A 13,275-nucleotide genomic window follows, 5' to 3' on the forward strand; every position below is an offset into this window, starting at 1 on the left:
AGTTTCTGATATACTCACTAGTACTTACCAGAGAAGTTCCACCCTCACCATATTTCCAACTTTTGCATATTTATAATGTAGAGATTTTTGATTCATCTTTAGCCACTGGTGAAGTTCCAGGAGACTGGAGGATGGCTAATATTGTTCCATTCTTTAAGAAAGGTAGCAAAGACAAGCCAGGGAACTACAGGTCAGTGAGCCTGACATCAGTGGGAGGCAGGTTGTTGGAGAGGACACTGAGGGAGGATCAACCAACATTTGGATAGTCAAGGTCTGATTAGGGATAGTCAGCATGGATTTGTGTGTGGGAAATCAAGTCTGACAAATCTTTGCATTTTTGAAGAGGGAACGAAGAGGATGGGTGAGGGGTAGGGCAGTGGATGTTGTCTATATGGCCTTTGACAAAATACCGCATGGCTGGCTAGTCATGACTGTTAGTTCACATGGGATCCAGGGAGATCTAGCTAATTGAATTCAAAATTGGCTCAATGGTAGGAAGCAGAGGGTAATGACTGAAGGTTGTTTCTCAGACTGGAAGACTGTGACTAGTGGTGTGCCAAGGGGTCAGTGCTGGGTCTTTTGTTATTTACATAAATGATTAGATTAGATTACTTACAGTGTGGAAACAGGCCCTTCGGCCCAACAAGTCCACACTGACCTGCTGAAGCACAACCCACCCAGACCCATTCCCCTACATTTACCCCTTCACCTAACACTACGGATAACTTAGCATGGCCAATTCACCTAACCTGCACATTTTTGGACTGTGGGAGGAAACCGGAGTACCCAGAGGAAACCCACACAGACACGGGGAGAATGTGCAAACTCCACATAGACAGTTGCCTGAGGCGGGAACTGAACCCGTGTCTCTGGCGCTGTGAGGCAGTAGTGCTAACCACTGTGCCACTGTGCCGCCCCAATCTGGGTATAAATGTAGAAGGCATAATTAGTAAGTTTGAAGATGACACAAAATTAGGAGGTATTGTTGATAGTGAGGAAGGTTATCAGAAATTACAGAGGGATCTTGATCAGGTAGGGAAGTGGGCGAAGGATTGGCAAATGCAATTCAACACAGATAAGTGTGAGGTATTGTACTTTGAAAAGTCAAACCAAGGTAGGACTTACACAGTAAATAGTAAAGTCCTGAGGAGTGTTGTGGAATAGAGGGAACTAGGAGTAGAAGTACACAGTTCTTAGAAAGCGGCATCACAGGTAGACAGGGTGGTGAAGAAGGCATTTAGTATGCTGGCCTTCATCAATTGAGGCATTAATTATTGGAGTTGGGATGTTATGTTACAATTGTATAAGTTGTTGATGAGACTGCACTTGGGGTATTGTGTACAGCTTTGGTCAACCTATTAAACTGGAAAGATTGCAAAGAAGATTTACAAGTATGCTGCCAGGACGAGTAGGACTGAATTATAAGGAGTGATTGACCAGGATAGGTCTTTATTCCTTGGAGTGTAGGAGAATAAGGGGTGACTTATTGAGGTGTATAAAATCATATGGGACATACATAGAATGAATGCATAGGGTCTTTTTCCCAGGAATGGGGAATTGAAAACTACATGGCATAGGTTTAAGGTGAGAAGGGAAAGATTTAAGAAGGACCTGAGGGGCAACTTCTTCACACAGAGAGTGGTGCATATATGGAATGGGTTGTCAGAGAAAGTAGTTCAGGCAGGTACAATAGCGACATTTAAAAAACACTTGGATAGATAAGTGGATGGGAAGGTTTAGAGTGATATGGACCAAATTAGGGCAGTTGGAACCAGCTGAGTTGGCACCATTGTCAGCATGGACCAGTTTGGGCCATACTATATTACTCTATGACTCCCTATAACTCCATGTATTCATTTTAAAACAATACTGTGTATCAGTATAGACACACCTCTACAGGAAATCCAGATATGACCTCTGCAAAGCCATTCGAGATGTCAAGAGACAATACCAGACCAAGTTAGAGGCCCAAACTAGCTACATGGACACCCGTCATCTGTGGCAAGGCCTACACAACATAATGGATACAAAATGAAGCAGAGCAAGATAGCAGACAAAAACACATCCCTCCATGATGCACTAAATTCAAGCAGAATGCCAGTGGCATGGTGTCATCAGTCCTGACAACCCCGGCCACACCTGTTCCCTCCATCATTGCTGCAGATCAGTCTACTTGTGATGTGGCCCACATCAACTCTAGCCTCCCAGCCTGCCTGGATCACCTGAAATGTGCCTCCTGGGAAAACAGATTCACAGTGGATGTCATTTCCTTAGACCTAGACTCATCCCTGGAACATCTAGATAATAAGGACCCTGATATCAAGCTCCTGCTCATCAAAAACAGCTCTACCTTCAACACCATAATCCCTACCAGACCAATCTCAAAACTCCAAGGCCCATATCTAAGCTCTGCCCTCTGACTGGATCCTCAGCTTCCTGACCCACATACTGCAATCAGTGAAGATAGATAACAGTACCACCTCCACGTTAATCCACAACACTGGTACCCTGCAAGGATGCATACTTAGCCCCCTACTGTACTCCCTGTATACCCACAACCGTGTAGCCAAATTCCATATGAACGCCATCTATAAGTCTGCTGACATCACCGTTGTAGGCCGGATATCAAACAATGATGAGTCAGAATACACGAGACAATAAGATATAGAAGCTTGGTGTCATGGTGCAATGATAACAGTATCTCTCTCAATGTCGGGAAAATAAAAGAACTTTAGGAAGAAAAGTGGAGGACACATCCATAACTACATCAACAGAGCTGAGGTGGAGAGGGTCGAGACCATCAAGTTAAGAGGAGTGATGATGACCAACAATCTGTCCTGGACCTCCCATATAGATGCAATGGTCAAGATGGGAAAACAGTGCCTCTTCTTCCTCAGAAGGCTTAGGAAATTTGGCATGTTCATAAGGATCCTCACCAACGTTTACAGATGTATTCACAGAAAGAAATCCGGGTGCATAATGGCTTGGTACAGTAACTGTTCTGCCTAGGACAACAAAAAACTACAGAAAGTTGTGTGCACAGCCCAGACCATCACAGAAGCCAACCTCCCATCCATATACTCCATTTACACTTCTTGTTGTTGGGGAAAGGGTGCCAACATCGAATACCCCACCCACCCCAGTAATACTCTCTTCCAACCTGTTCCATCAGACTTGAATACATGCACCAACGGTTCAAGAACAGCTCCTTTCCTGCTGTTATTAGACTGGTAAATGGACATCTCTAATTTCAAATTTGATGTTGACTTTGCCTTTGTGCACCTCCTATGCAGATGTAACCTTGTATGCATAGGAGTGCTCTGTTTAAGCACACTATATCCTTGTTTGCTATGCTATGATCTGCCTGTACTGTTCGCAAAACAAACTTTTCACTGTACTGAGATAAATGTGATAATAAATAAGAGATAGGATTTATAATCATCTAGAAAAGAATAATTTGATTAGGAATAGTCAGCATGGTTTTGTGAAGGGTAGGTCGTGCCTCACAAACCTTATTGAGTTATTTGAGAAGGTGACCAAACAGGTAGATGAGAATAAACCGGTTGATGTGGTGTACATTAATTTCAGCAAGGCATTCGATAAGGTTCCCCACAGTAGGCTATTGTACAAAATGCGGAGGAATGAGATTGTGGCAGATATAGCAGTTTGGATCGGTAATTGGATTGCTGAAAGAAAACAGAGGGCTGTAGTTGATGGAACATGTTCATCTTGGTGTCCAGTTACTAGCGGCGTACCGCAAGGGTCGGTGTTGGGTCCACTGCTGTTCATCATTTTTATAAACGACCTGGATGAGGGCGTAGAAGGGTGGGTTAGTAAATTTGCAGACGACACTAAGGTCGGTGGAGTTGTGGATAGTGACGAAGGATGTAGTAGGTTACAGAGAGACATAGCTGAAAATGTGTTGCTGGAAAAGCGCAGCAGGTCAGGCAGCATCCAGGGAACAGGAGAATCGACGTTTCAGGCATAAGCCCTTCTTCAGGCTTATGCCCGAAACGTCGATTTTCCTGTTCCCTGGATGCTGCCTGACCTGCTGCGCTTTTCCAGCAACACATTTTCAGTTCTGATCTCCAGCATCTGCAGACCTCACTTTCTCCGCTACAGAGAGACATAGGTAAGCTGCAGAGCTGGGCCGAGAGATGGCAAATGGAGTTTAATGTGGACAAGTGTGAGGTGATTCACTTTGGTTGGAGTAATCGGAATGCAAAGTACTGGGCTAATGGTAAGATTCTTGGTAGTGTAGATGAGCAGAGAGATCTCGGTGTCCATATACACAGATCCCTGAAAGTTGCCACCCAGATTGACAGGGTTGTTAAGAAGGCTTACAGTGTTTTAGCTTTTATTAATAGAGGGATCGAGTTCCGGAACCATGAGGTTATACTGTAGCTGTACAAAACTCTGGTGCGGCCGCACTTGGAGTATTGTGTACAGTTCTGGTCACCGCATTATAAGAAAGACATAGAAGCTTTGGAAAGGGTGCAGAGGAGATTTACTAGGATGGTGCCTGGTATGGAGGGAAGGTCTTACAAGGAAAGGCTGAGGACTTGAGGCTGTTTTCATTAGAGAGAAGAAGGTTGAGAGGTTACTTAATAGAGACATATAAGATAATCAGAGGGTTAAATACAGTGGACAGGGAGAGCCTTTTTCCAAGCATGGTGATGGCGAGCACGAGGGGGCATAGCTTTAAATTGAGGGGTGATAGATATAGGACAGATGTCAGAGGTAGTTTCTTTACTCGGAGAGTAGTAAGGAATGCTTTGCCTGCAACTGTAGAAGATTCACCAACTTTAAGTTGGTGTAGGGAGGTTAGGAACATGGCATCAATTTCAAAGGAGGGTGCCTGTAAACAGGAAAGTGGCTTGAAGTGTGTATACTTCAATGCAAGAAGTATACGAAATAAGGTACGTGAACTTGCAGCGTGGGTTGGTACTTGGGACTTCGATGTTGTGGCTATTACGGAGACATGGGTAGAACAGGGACAGGATTGGCTGTTGCAGGTCCCAGGGTTTAAATGTTTTAGTAGGGTCAGAGGTGGGGGTAAAAGAGGGGGAGGTGTGGCATTGCTTGTCAAAGATAATATTACAGCTGTGGAAAGTACAATGGATGAATACTCACCATCTGAGGTAGTTTGGACTGAGGTTAGGAATAGGAAAGGTGAGCTCACCCTGTTAGGAGTTTTTTACAGGCCTCCTAATAGTCCTAGAAACGTAGAAGAAAGGATTGCGAGGATGATTCAAGAGAAGAGTGAAAGTAATAGGGTGGTTGTTATGGGGGACTTTAACTTTCCTGATATTGATTGGGAAAGCTATAGCTCAAGTTCGTTAGATGGGTCAGTGTTTGTCCAATGTGTGCAGGAGGGTTTCCTGACACAATATGTAGATAGGCCAACAAGAGGTGAGGCCATACTGGATTTGGTTCTGGGTAATGAACCAGGCCAGGTGTTAGAATTAGAGGTAGGTGAGCACTTTGGGGACAGTGACCACAATTCGGTGACTTTTACTCTAGTGATGGAGAGGGATAAGTGTGCACGACAGGGCAAGAGTTATAGCTGGGGGCAGGGAAATTATGATGCAGCGAGGCAGGACTTAGGATGTGTGGCTTGGAAAAGTAAGCCACACTTCTCATTCCTGAAGAAGGGCCTGTGCCCGAAACGTCGAATCTCCTGTTCCCTGGATGCTGCCTGACCTGCTGTGCTGTTCCAGCAATAAAGTTTCAACTTTGATCTCCAGCATCTGCAGACCTCACTTTCTCCTTGGAAAAGTAAGCTTCAAGGCAAGGGTGTAATTGATATGTGGAGCTTGTTCAAGGAGCAACTATTGAGTGTCCTTGATAAGTATGTACCCATCAGGCAGGGAGGAAAGGGTCGTGTGAGGGAGCCGTGGTTTAATAAGGAATTGGAATCCCTTGTTAAATGGAAGAGGGCAGCCTATGTAAAGATGAGGCATGAAGGTTCAATTGGGGCGATTGAGAGATATAAGGTAGCCAGGAAGGACCTGAAGAGAGAGCTAAGAGCAGCAAGGAGGGGACATGAAAGGTCCTTAGTTGGTAGGATTAGGGAAAACCCTAAGGCTTTCTATAGGTATGTCAGGAATAAAAGAATGACTAGGGTAGGAATAGGTCCAGTCAAGGATAGTAGTGGGACGTTGCGTGTGGAGGCTGAAGAGATTGGGGAGACACTGAATGAATACTTTTCGTCAGTATTGACTTGGGAACAGGACATTGTTGTCGATGTGAATACTGAGTGACAATTAAGTAGAATGGATGGCTTTGAGGTATGTAGAGAAGAGGTGTTGGAATTTCTGGAAAGGGTGAAAATAGATAAGTCCCCTGGGCCTGATGGCATTTATCCTAGGATTCTCTGGGAAGCAAGGGAGGAGATTGCAGAGCCATTGGCCTTGATTTTTATGTCCTCGTTGTCTACAGGAGTAGTGCCAGAAGATTGGAGGCTAGCAAATGTGGTTCCCTTGTTCAAGAAGGGGAGTAGGGATAACCCTAGTAACTATAGGCCGGTGAGTCTCACTTCTGTTGTGGGCAAAATCTTAGAGAGAATTGTAAAGGATAGGATTTATGAACATCTGGATAGGAATAATGTGATCAAGGATAGTCAGCATGGTTTTGTGAAGGGCAGGTCGTGCCTCACAAACCTTATTGAATTCTTTGAGAAGGTGACTAAGGAGGTGGACGAGGGGAAAGCGGTAGATGTGGTGTATATGGATTTTAGTGAGGCATTTGATAAGGTTCCCCATGGTAGACTACTGCAAAAAATACGGAGGTATGGCATTGAGGGTGACTTGGAGGTTTGGATTAGGAGTTGGCTGGCTGGAAGAAGACAGAGGGTAGTAGTTGATGGCAAAGGTTCATCTTGGAATGCCGTCACTAGCGGTGTTCCGCAAGGATCTGTTTTGGGACCATTGCTGTTTGTCATTTTTATAAATGACCTGGAGGAGGGGCTAGAAGGTTGGGTGAGCAAGTTTGCGGATGATACGAAAGTCGGAGGAGTTGTAGACAGTGAGGAAGGATGTGGCAGGTTACAGCGGGATATAGATAAGCTGCAGAACTGGGCAGAAAGGTGGCAAATGGAGTTCAATGTAGCTAAGCGTGAGGTGATTCACTTTGGTAAGAGTAACAAAAAGATGGGGTACTGGGCTAATGGTCGGATACTTGGTAGTGTGGATGAGCAGAGGGATCTTGGTGTCCATGTACACAAATCTTTGAAAGTTGCCACCCAGGTAAATAGTGCGGTGAAGAAGGCATATGGCGTACTGGCTTTTATTGGTAGAGGAATTGAGTTCCGGAGTCCTGAGGTCATGTTGCAGTTGTATAAGACTCTGGTGCGGCCACATCTGGAGTATTGTGTGCAGTTTTGATCACCATACTATAGGAAGGATGTGGAGGCACTAGAACGGGTGCAGAGGAGGTTTACCAGGATGTTGCCTGGTATGGTAGGAAGATCGTATGAGGAAAGGCTGAGGCACTTGGGGTTGTTTTCATTGGAGAAAAGAAGGTTTAGGGGTGACTTGATAGAGGTGTACAAGATGATTAGGGGTTTAGATAGGGTCGACAGTGAGAATCTTTTTCCACGTATGGAGTCAGCTATTACAAGGGGGCATAGCTTTAAATTAAGGGGGGGTAGGTATAGGACAGATGTTAGGGGTAGGTTCTTTACTCAGCGAGTCGTGAGTTCATGGAATGCCCTGCCAGTAGCAGTGGTGGACTCTCCCTCATTATGGGCATTTAAGCGGGCATTGGATAGGCATATGGAGGATAGTGGGCTAGTGTAGGTTAGATGGGCTTGGATCGGCGCAACATCGAGGGCCAAAGGGCCTGTACTGCGCTGTATTCTTCTATGTTCTATGTTCTAAATATATTTAAGTCGTCATTGGACAAGCATGTGGGTGGACAAGCATGGAATAGTGTAGGTTAGATGGGCTTCATATTGGTATGACAGGTCGGCACAACATCAAGGGCCGAAGGGCCTGTACTGCGCTGTAATGTTCTATGTAAATCAAATCAAATCAGCAATGTGTTCCACCGATTCACCACCCTGTAGTTGAAGATATTCATCCTCATCTCAGTTCTAAATGGTCATCCCTTCACATTGAGGATGTGCTCTCGAGTCCTAGTGTATCCTAACAGTGGAAACATCTTCTTTCATGCCCACTCTATTCCAGCCTCTCAGTTGTCTGTAAATTTCAAACTCTTCTCAAAGTTGACAGTTTTTTTGCCTATAGCCATTGGAAATAGCAATCATGAATGTCTCAGTTTTATTTCCCTGTAATAGCAAGTAAATGTTCAAACATGGATAAATCTTACAGTACCTGCTTTCATACTGTCATGGCCAATTATAATCTTTTTAAGCATTCCCAGAGTAACTGCCTCAATAGTGAAGGTATCCATCTACAATATAGAAAGGTAATATGCATTATTTTCAAAATGATTGAGGAAATGAGTTGTAAGAAACTAAACACCAATCCTATCTTATTGCAGTAAGACATTAAGTACTTAGGCAATCACAAGAATTTCAAGACTTCTGCCCATCAAGTGGTATTTTTTTCCTACAGGATAACTATTGTCATTTTTTTTCAAGTGACATTCATCACTTCTAAATCTTTTATGACTATTAAAATCCGAGACTATCAACAACGTGCCAATGACACGCATCTTTCTCGAGTTCAGTTCCTTGTACACATACTCAGAGAATCAGGTTCAGATTTGGGTAGTGTCGAAGGAACTATATTCACTGTTTGAATTGTGAATTCAATACAAATTAAATGTAAAGAAATAGGTCAATTAAAACAGATTATTTTTAATTGGTGGTGCAAAATATCTGGATATATCCTGAAAGTTATCAAGAAGCACCACAAGAAAGTCATAAAGTTAAATGAATAGACATTAGACATACTGCAGCAGAAAGTTCTATAAGGGAATAGAGAAATAAAATTGCAACAGATTCAGCAACAAATAGAAAAATATATAACCACAAAATCAGATTTGTTTCAACACAGAAGGGGCCATTTCTATTATCTATAACACCATAAAAAATAGAAACATAAGTTGAAACATTTACCACCTCACGCCTGCTCCACCCATCAATCACAGGTGATCCCACTTTCTTTATGTCCTCATTCCTGTATTTTCTCCATAATTCTTGATTCTTCCATTGATAAAACCATAAATTATAGGAGCAGAATTAAGTTATTTAGTCCATCAATCTGCTGTTCGATCATGGCTGATAAGTTTTTCACTTCCAATTTCCAGGCTTCTTCACATAACACTTGTTTCCCTTACTAATCAATAATCTATCCATTTCTGTCTTAAATATACTCAATGACTTGGCCAAACTCAGTCTGACCCCAGCCTTACGCAGCCTCTTATATTCTAGTCCTCTTGAAATAAATTTGAACATTGCATTTGCTTCCTAACTGTCAAGAGAACCTACATGTGAACCTTAAGAGAATCCTGAACAAGGACTCCGAAGACTCTTTGTATTTCAGATTTCTGAAACCTTACACTATTTAGAAAATTGTCAATGCCTCTATTCTTCCTACCAAAATACCTAAACTTATTATCCTATCCACCACTTCTATGCTGTCCAAGTTCTTCTGCAGCTCCCTCTTTACTCAATACTACCTCCATTTATCTTTGCGTCATATGCAAACTTGGCAACGATGCCTCCTGTTCCTCTGTCCAGATTATTAATATATAACATGAATTGTTGTGATGCTATTACTGACACCTGCAGAACTCCACGAATCTCCAGCTGCCAACCTGAAAATGACTCTTTTATCCCCACTCTCTGTCTTCTACTGAACAGCTAATCCTCTAACCAGACCAATAAATTGCTCCTAAGACTATTGACTCTTATCTTATTTAGCAGCCTCCTGTCGCACAACCTGTCAAAGGTCTTCTCGAAATCCAAAGAGATCACATTCACTGCCTCTCATTTATCTAAGTTGCTTGTTACCTCCTCAAAGAATTTTAACAGATATGTCAGGCATGACCTCCTCTTTATGAAGCCATGCTGACTCAGCCATATTTTACCATGCAATTCCAAGTACTCCATAATTTCATCCATTTTATTGACTGAGATCAGACTAACCAGCCAATAGTTTCCTGTTTTCTGCCTACTTCCCTTCTTAAGCAGGGATGTTACATTAGACATTTTCCAATCCTCTCAAACTCTCTCTGACTCCAGTGATTCCTGAAATATCATAACCAATGCCTCTATAATCTCCTCAGCCAACTTCTTCAGTGCAGACAATCCGGTTCAGGTAATTTATCCACCTTCACTCCTTTCAGATTCCCAAACACCTTTTCCTTAGTGACAGCAATGGACACTCATCTCTGCCCCTTCACTCTCTTGAAGTTTTGATATGACGCTGATGTATTCCACTGTGAAGACTGATGTAAAATACCATTCAGTTCTTCCACTATTTCTTTCTTCCCCATTACTACTTCTCCAGCACCAGGGTCCCAGCTTCAATTCTAGCATCGGGCAACTGTCTGTGTAGAGTTTGCACATTGTCCCCATGGGTTTCCTCTGGGTGCTCTGGTTTCCTTCCACAGTCCAAAGATGTGCAGGTCAGATGAATTGGCCATGCTAAATTGCTCATAGTGTTAGGTGCATTAGTCAGAGAGAAATGGGTCTGGGTGGGTTGCTCTTCGGAGGGTCGGTGTGGACTTGTTGGACCAAAGGGCCTGTTTCCACACTGTAGAGAATCTAATCGAAACTACTATCTTCTTTAATATTAATAGCTAGCTTACTCTCAGTTTTCATCTCAATCACCTCCCCGACCCCCCACCCCCCGCCATTACTTTTCTTTGGCATTCTTGCTAGTTTTCCCAATCCTCCAGCTTTCCACTACTCTCTATCACACAGTATACTTTTTCTTTTTCGGTGTCTCTGAATTCCCCTGTAGGCCATGGTTGCCTCATCTTTCCCTTAATATGGTTCTTTTTTCCTTGGGATGGATTTCTATGGTGTCTGTTCTGGTACCACCAGAAACTCCTGCCTTTGCTGCAGCATTGTCTTCCATGCTAGGCTCTCCTTTCAATCAACTCTAGTTAGTTCCGTCTCTCATGACTTTGTAGTTACATCTACTCAATTGTAATATCGTTACATAATTCCAGCTTCTCTCTCTCAAACTAAGGGGTGAATTCTCTCATATTATAATCCCTGTCCCCAGGGGGTCCTTTAACCTAAGCTCCTTAAATCAAGTCTGCCTTATTATAATCCCCAAATAAAAATTCCTGGGCCCCTGGTGAGATTCCACAGCAAGCTGCTACCACAAGAATCTATCTCAGCATTAAATATACACAAATATTCTGCTCCATAGCTCTCTGTGGCATTGAGCTGCAAAGACTCACAACCTTAAAAGAAGAAATTCCTCCTCAGTCTTAAATTGGATTGTGACCTCTACAAATGGACTTTCTTATGAGGGTTAACATACTCTCATAATTTATCCTGTCTAGCCCCTTAAGAATCATGCATGTTTCAATGAGATCATAGAATCCAAGAATCCCTACAGTGTGAAATGAGGCTATTCAGCTCACCAAGTCTGCACTGACCTTCCATAGAGCATTCCACCCAGATACAGTCCCCCACCTTATCACTGTAACCCCTCATTGTTACCATGGCCAATTCACCTAACCTGCACATCTTTGGGCTACGGGAGGAAACTGGAGTACCCCGCATAAACCTACATTGATACAAGGAGAAGGGGGAAATTCCACACAGACTGTCACCCAAGACTGGAATCGAACCCAGGTCTCTCGCATTGTGAGGCAGCCTTGCTAATCTTTGGAAAAGTTCCCCATGAAAGTTTGCTGCACAAACTTAGATCATCGGGCATTCCAGGTAAGAGACTGAAGTTAAGAAACTAAAAGAGGTTTATCAGTCTGTGACCAAATTAGGAAATGTATTGAGCCAAGTGTTCTAGAGCTACAAGAAACAAAAGCAACCTAAATGCCAATAAACCAGCTGGAGAACACAGTAAACAATAAATAAAATGACTGATGGCAAATTAATAAATATAGTTATCACATGGAAGTCTATAAATATGATTAAACTTAAAAGGAGAGGAAATTCTACTAAAAATGAGTTACAATCTCTGCACATTAAGACATACTGTAGGCTGCCATGCCGTGGTAACATGCCTTTCCATTGGCTCATGAACCGTGGCAACCCTACCATGATTAAAAGCCAATTGGAAACCCACTTAATTGATGGTGTTGGGGTTCCCAAGCCTTGTGGAGCAGGTCAGGAAGTAGACTGCCTATCCATCAGTAGGTGTGGAAGAGAAGCAGCCATGGATCCCCTAGGTCACAGGCAATAAGTAGAATGGGGGATGGTTTAAAGAATGGAAGGTGGGGGGAGGCAGTGGGGTTTCTTAAAGAAGTGGTGCTTGCTGATAGCATCTCTCTCATTTAGCCACAGCATGCTTTTGCTACAAGTAGGAGTGAGGAGGAATGGCCCTTAATTAGCCAGCCTCTTCAGTTGAGATTAGATTCACTACAGTGTGGAAACAGGGCCGTTCGGCCCAACCAGTCCATACTGACCCTCCAAAGAGTAACCCACACAGACCCATTTCCCTCTGACTGATATACCTAACACTATGGGCAATTTCGAATGGCCAATTCATCTGACTTGCACATCTTAGGATCCCCCACGTGAACTATGGGGTAGGAAAGGTGTCCTCAACCCCTCAAACCCAGATTTAAATGACTCTCCACCCTGAGCCTTTCGAAGCCATAATATTATCTCAATAGTTGTCTTAGAAGTAACACCACTGTCTTTACTAGGAATTGATGCCTCTCCTTTCAAAGCCTGCCTGACTGGTCCTGACTCTCCCAGGTCCTATCTATATGATTTTTGAGGCTGGTTTGCGGTCTGCAGATGCAGTGGTCAGCAAGACATTGAGTTATTTTCCTTCTGAATATCAGCAACTCTCAGGGTAGGCTGCCGAACTTAACAGAAATGGCTACCCCAGAGTCAACACATACACATACAGTATAGGGCCTGGTTGCAGGGATAGTATCACCAACATAAAATTCAGCCAAAAGCATAGCAGGGAATAAAAGCCACAGTGGATGGATTGTACGGGTGTTGGTGGGCTCGGGGTGTTTGGAGCCACTAAGCAGGAAAAACTGGTCTCTGAATGCCAAGAATGTTAGGTAGCACCAGGCAGAGGTCAACTTGAAAAATTTTGGAAGAGATGCAGAAATACTGATCAAACATTCAAGTTATATTACTAATGT

At 43.3% G+C, this 13,275-nt stretch overlaps 1 protein-coding gene across 4 annotated transcripts in view; it reads right to left on the minus strand.

Annotated features, from left to right (window-relative positions):
* The window catches only part of LOC122549101 (lipoxygenase homology domain-containing protein 1-like), a 326,386-nt gene that overhangs the window by 29,538 nt on the left and 283,573 nt on the right, over positions 1-13,275 (minus strand). For all 4 annotated transcript variants that reach the window (XR_015756989.1, XM_087986387.1, XM_087986386.1 and 1 more), the window contains one exon: positions 8,337-8,415. Coding sequence is in view for 3 of the 4 variants with exons in the window: in XM_087986387.1 (XP_087842513.1) it covers positions 8,337-8,415 (79 nt within the window). In the remaining variant the exon portion in view is untranslated. The remainder of the gene's footprint in view (positions 1-8,336; positions 8,416-13,275) is intronic.

The sequence above is a fragment of the Chiloscyllium plagiosum genome, unplaced genomic scaffold (assembly GCF_037043375.1).
Source record: "Chiloscyllium plagiosum isolate Xiang-an unplaced genomic scaffold, Cpla_swu_hap1 HiC_scaffold_4, whole genome shotgun sequence".
In the NCBI taxonomy this organism is placed as follows: domain Eukaryota; kingdom Metazoa; phylum Chordata; class Chondrichthyes; order Orectolobiformes; family Hemiscylliidae; genus Chiloscyllium; species Chiloscyllium plagiosum.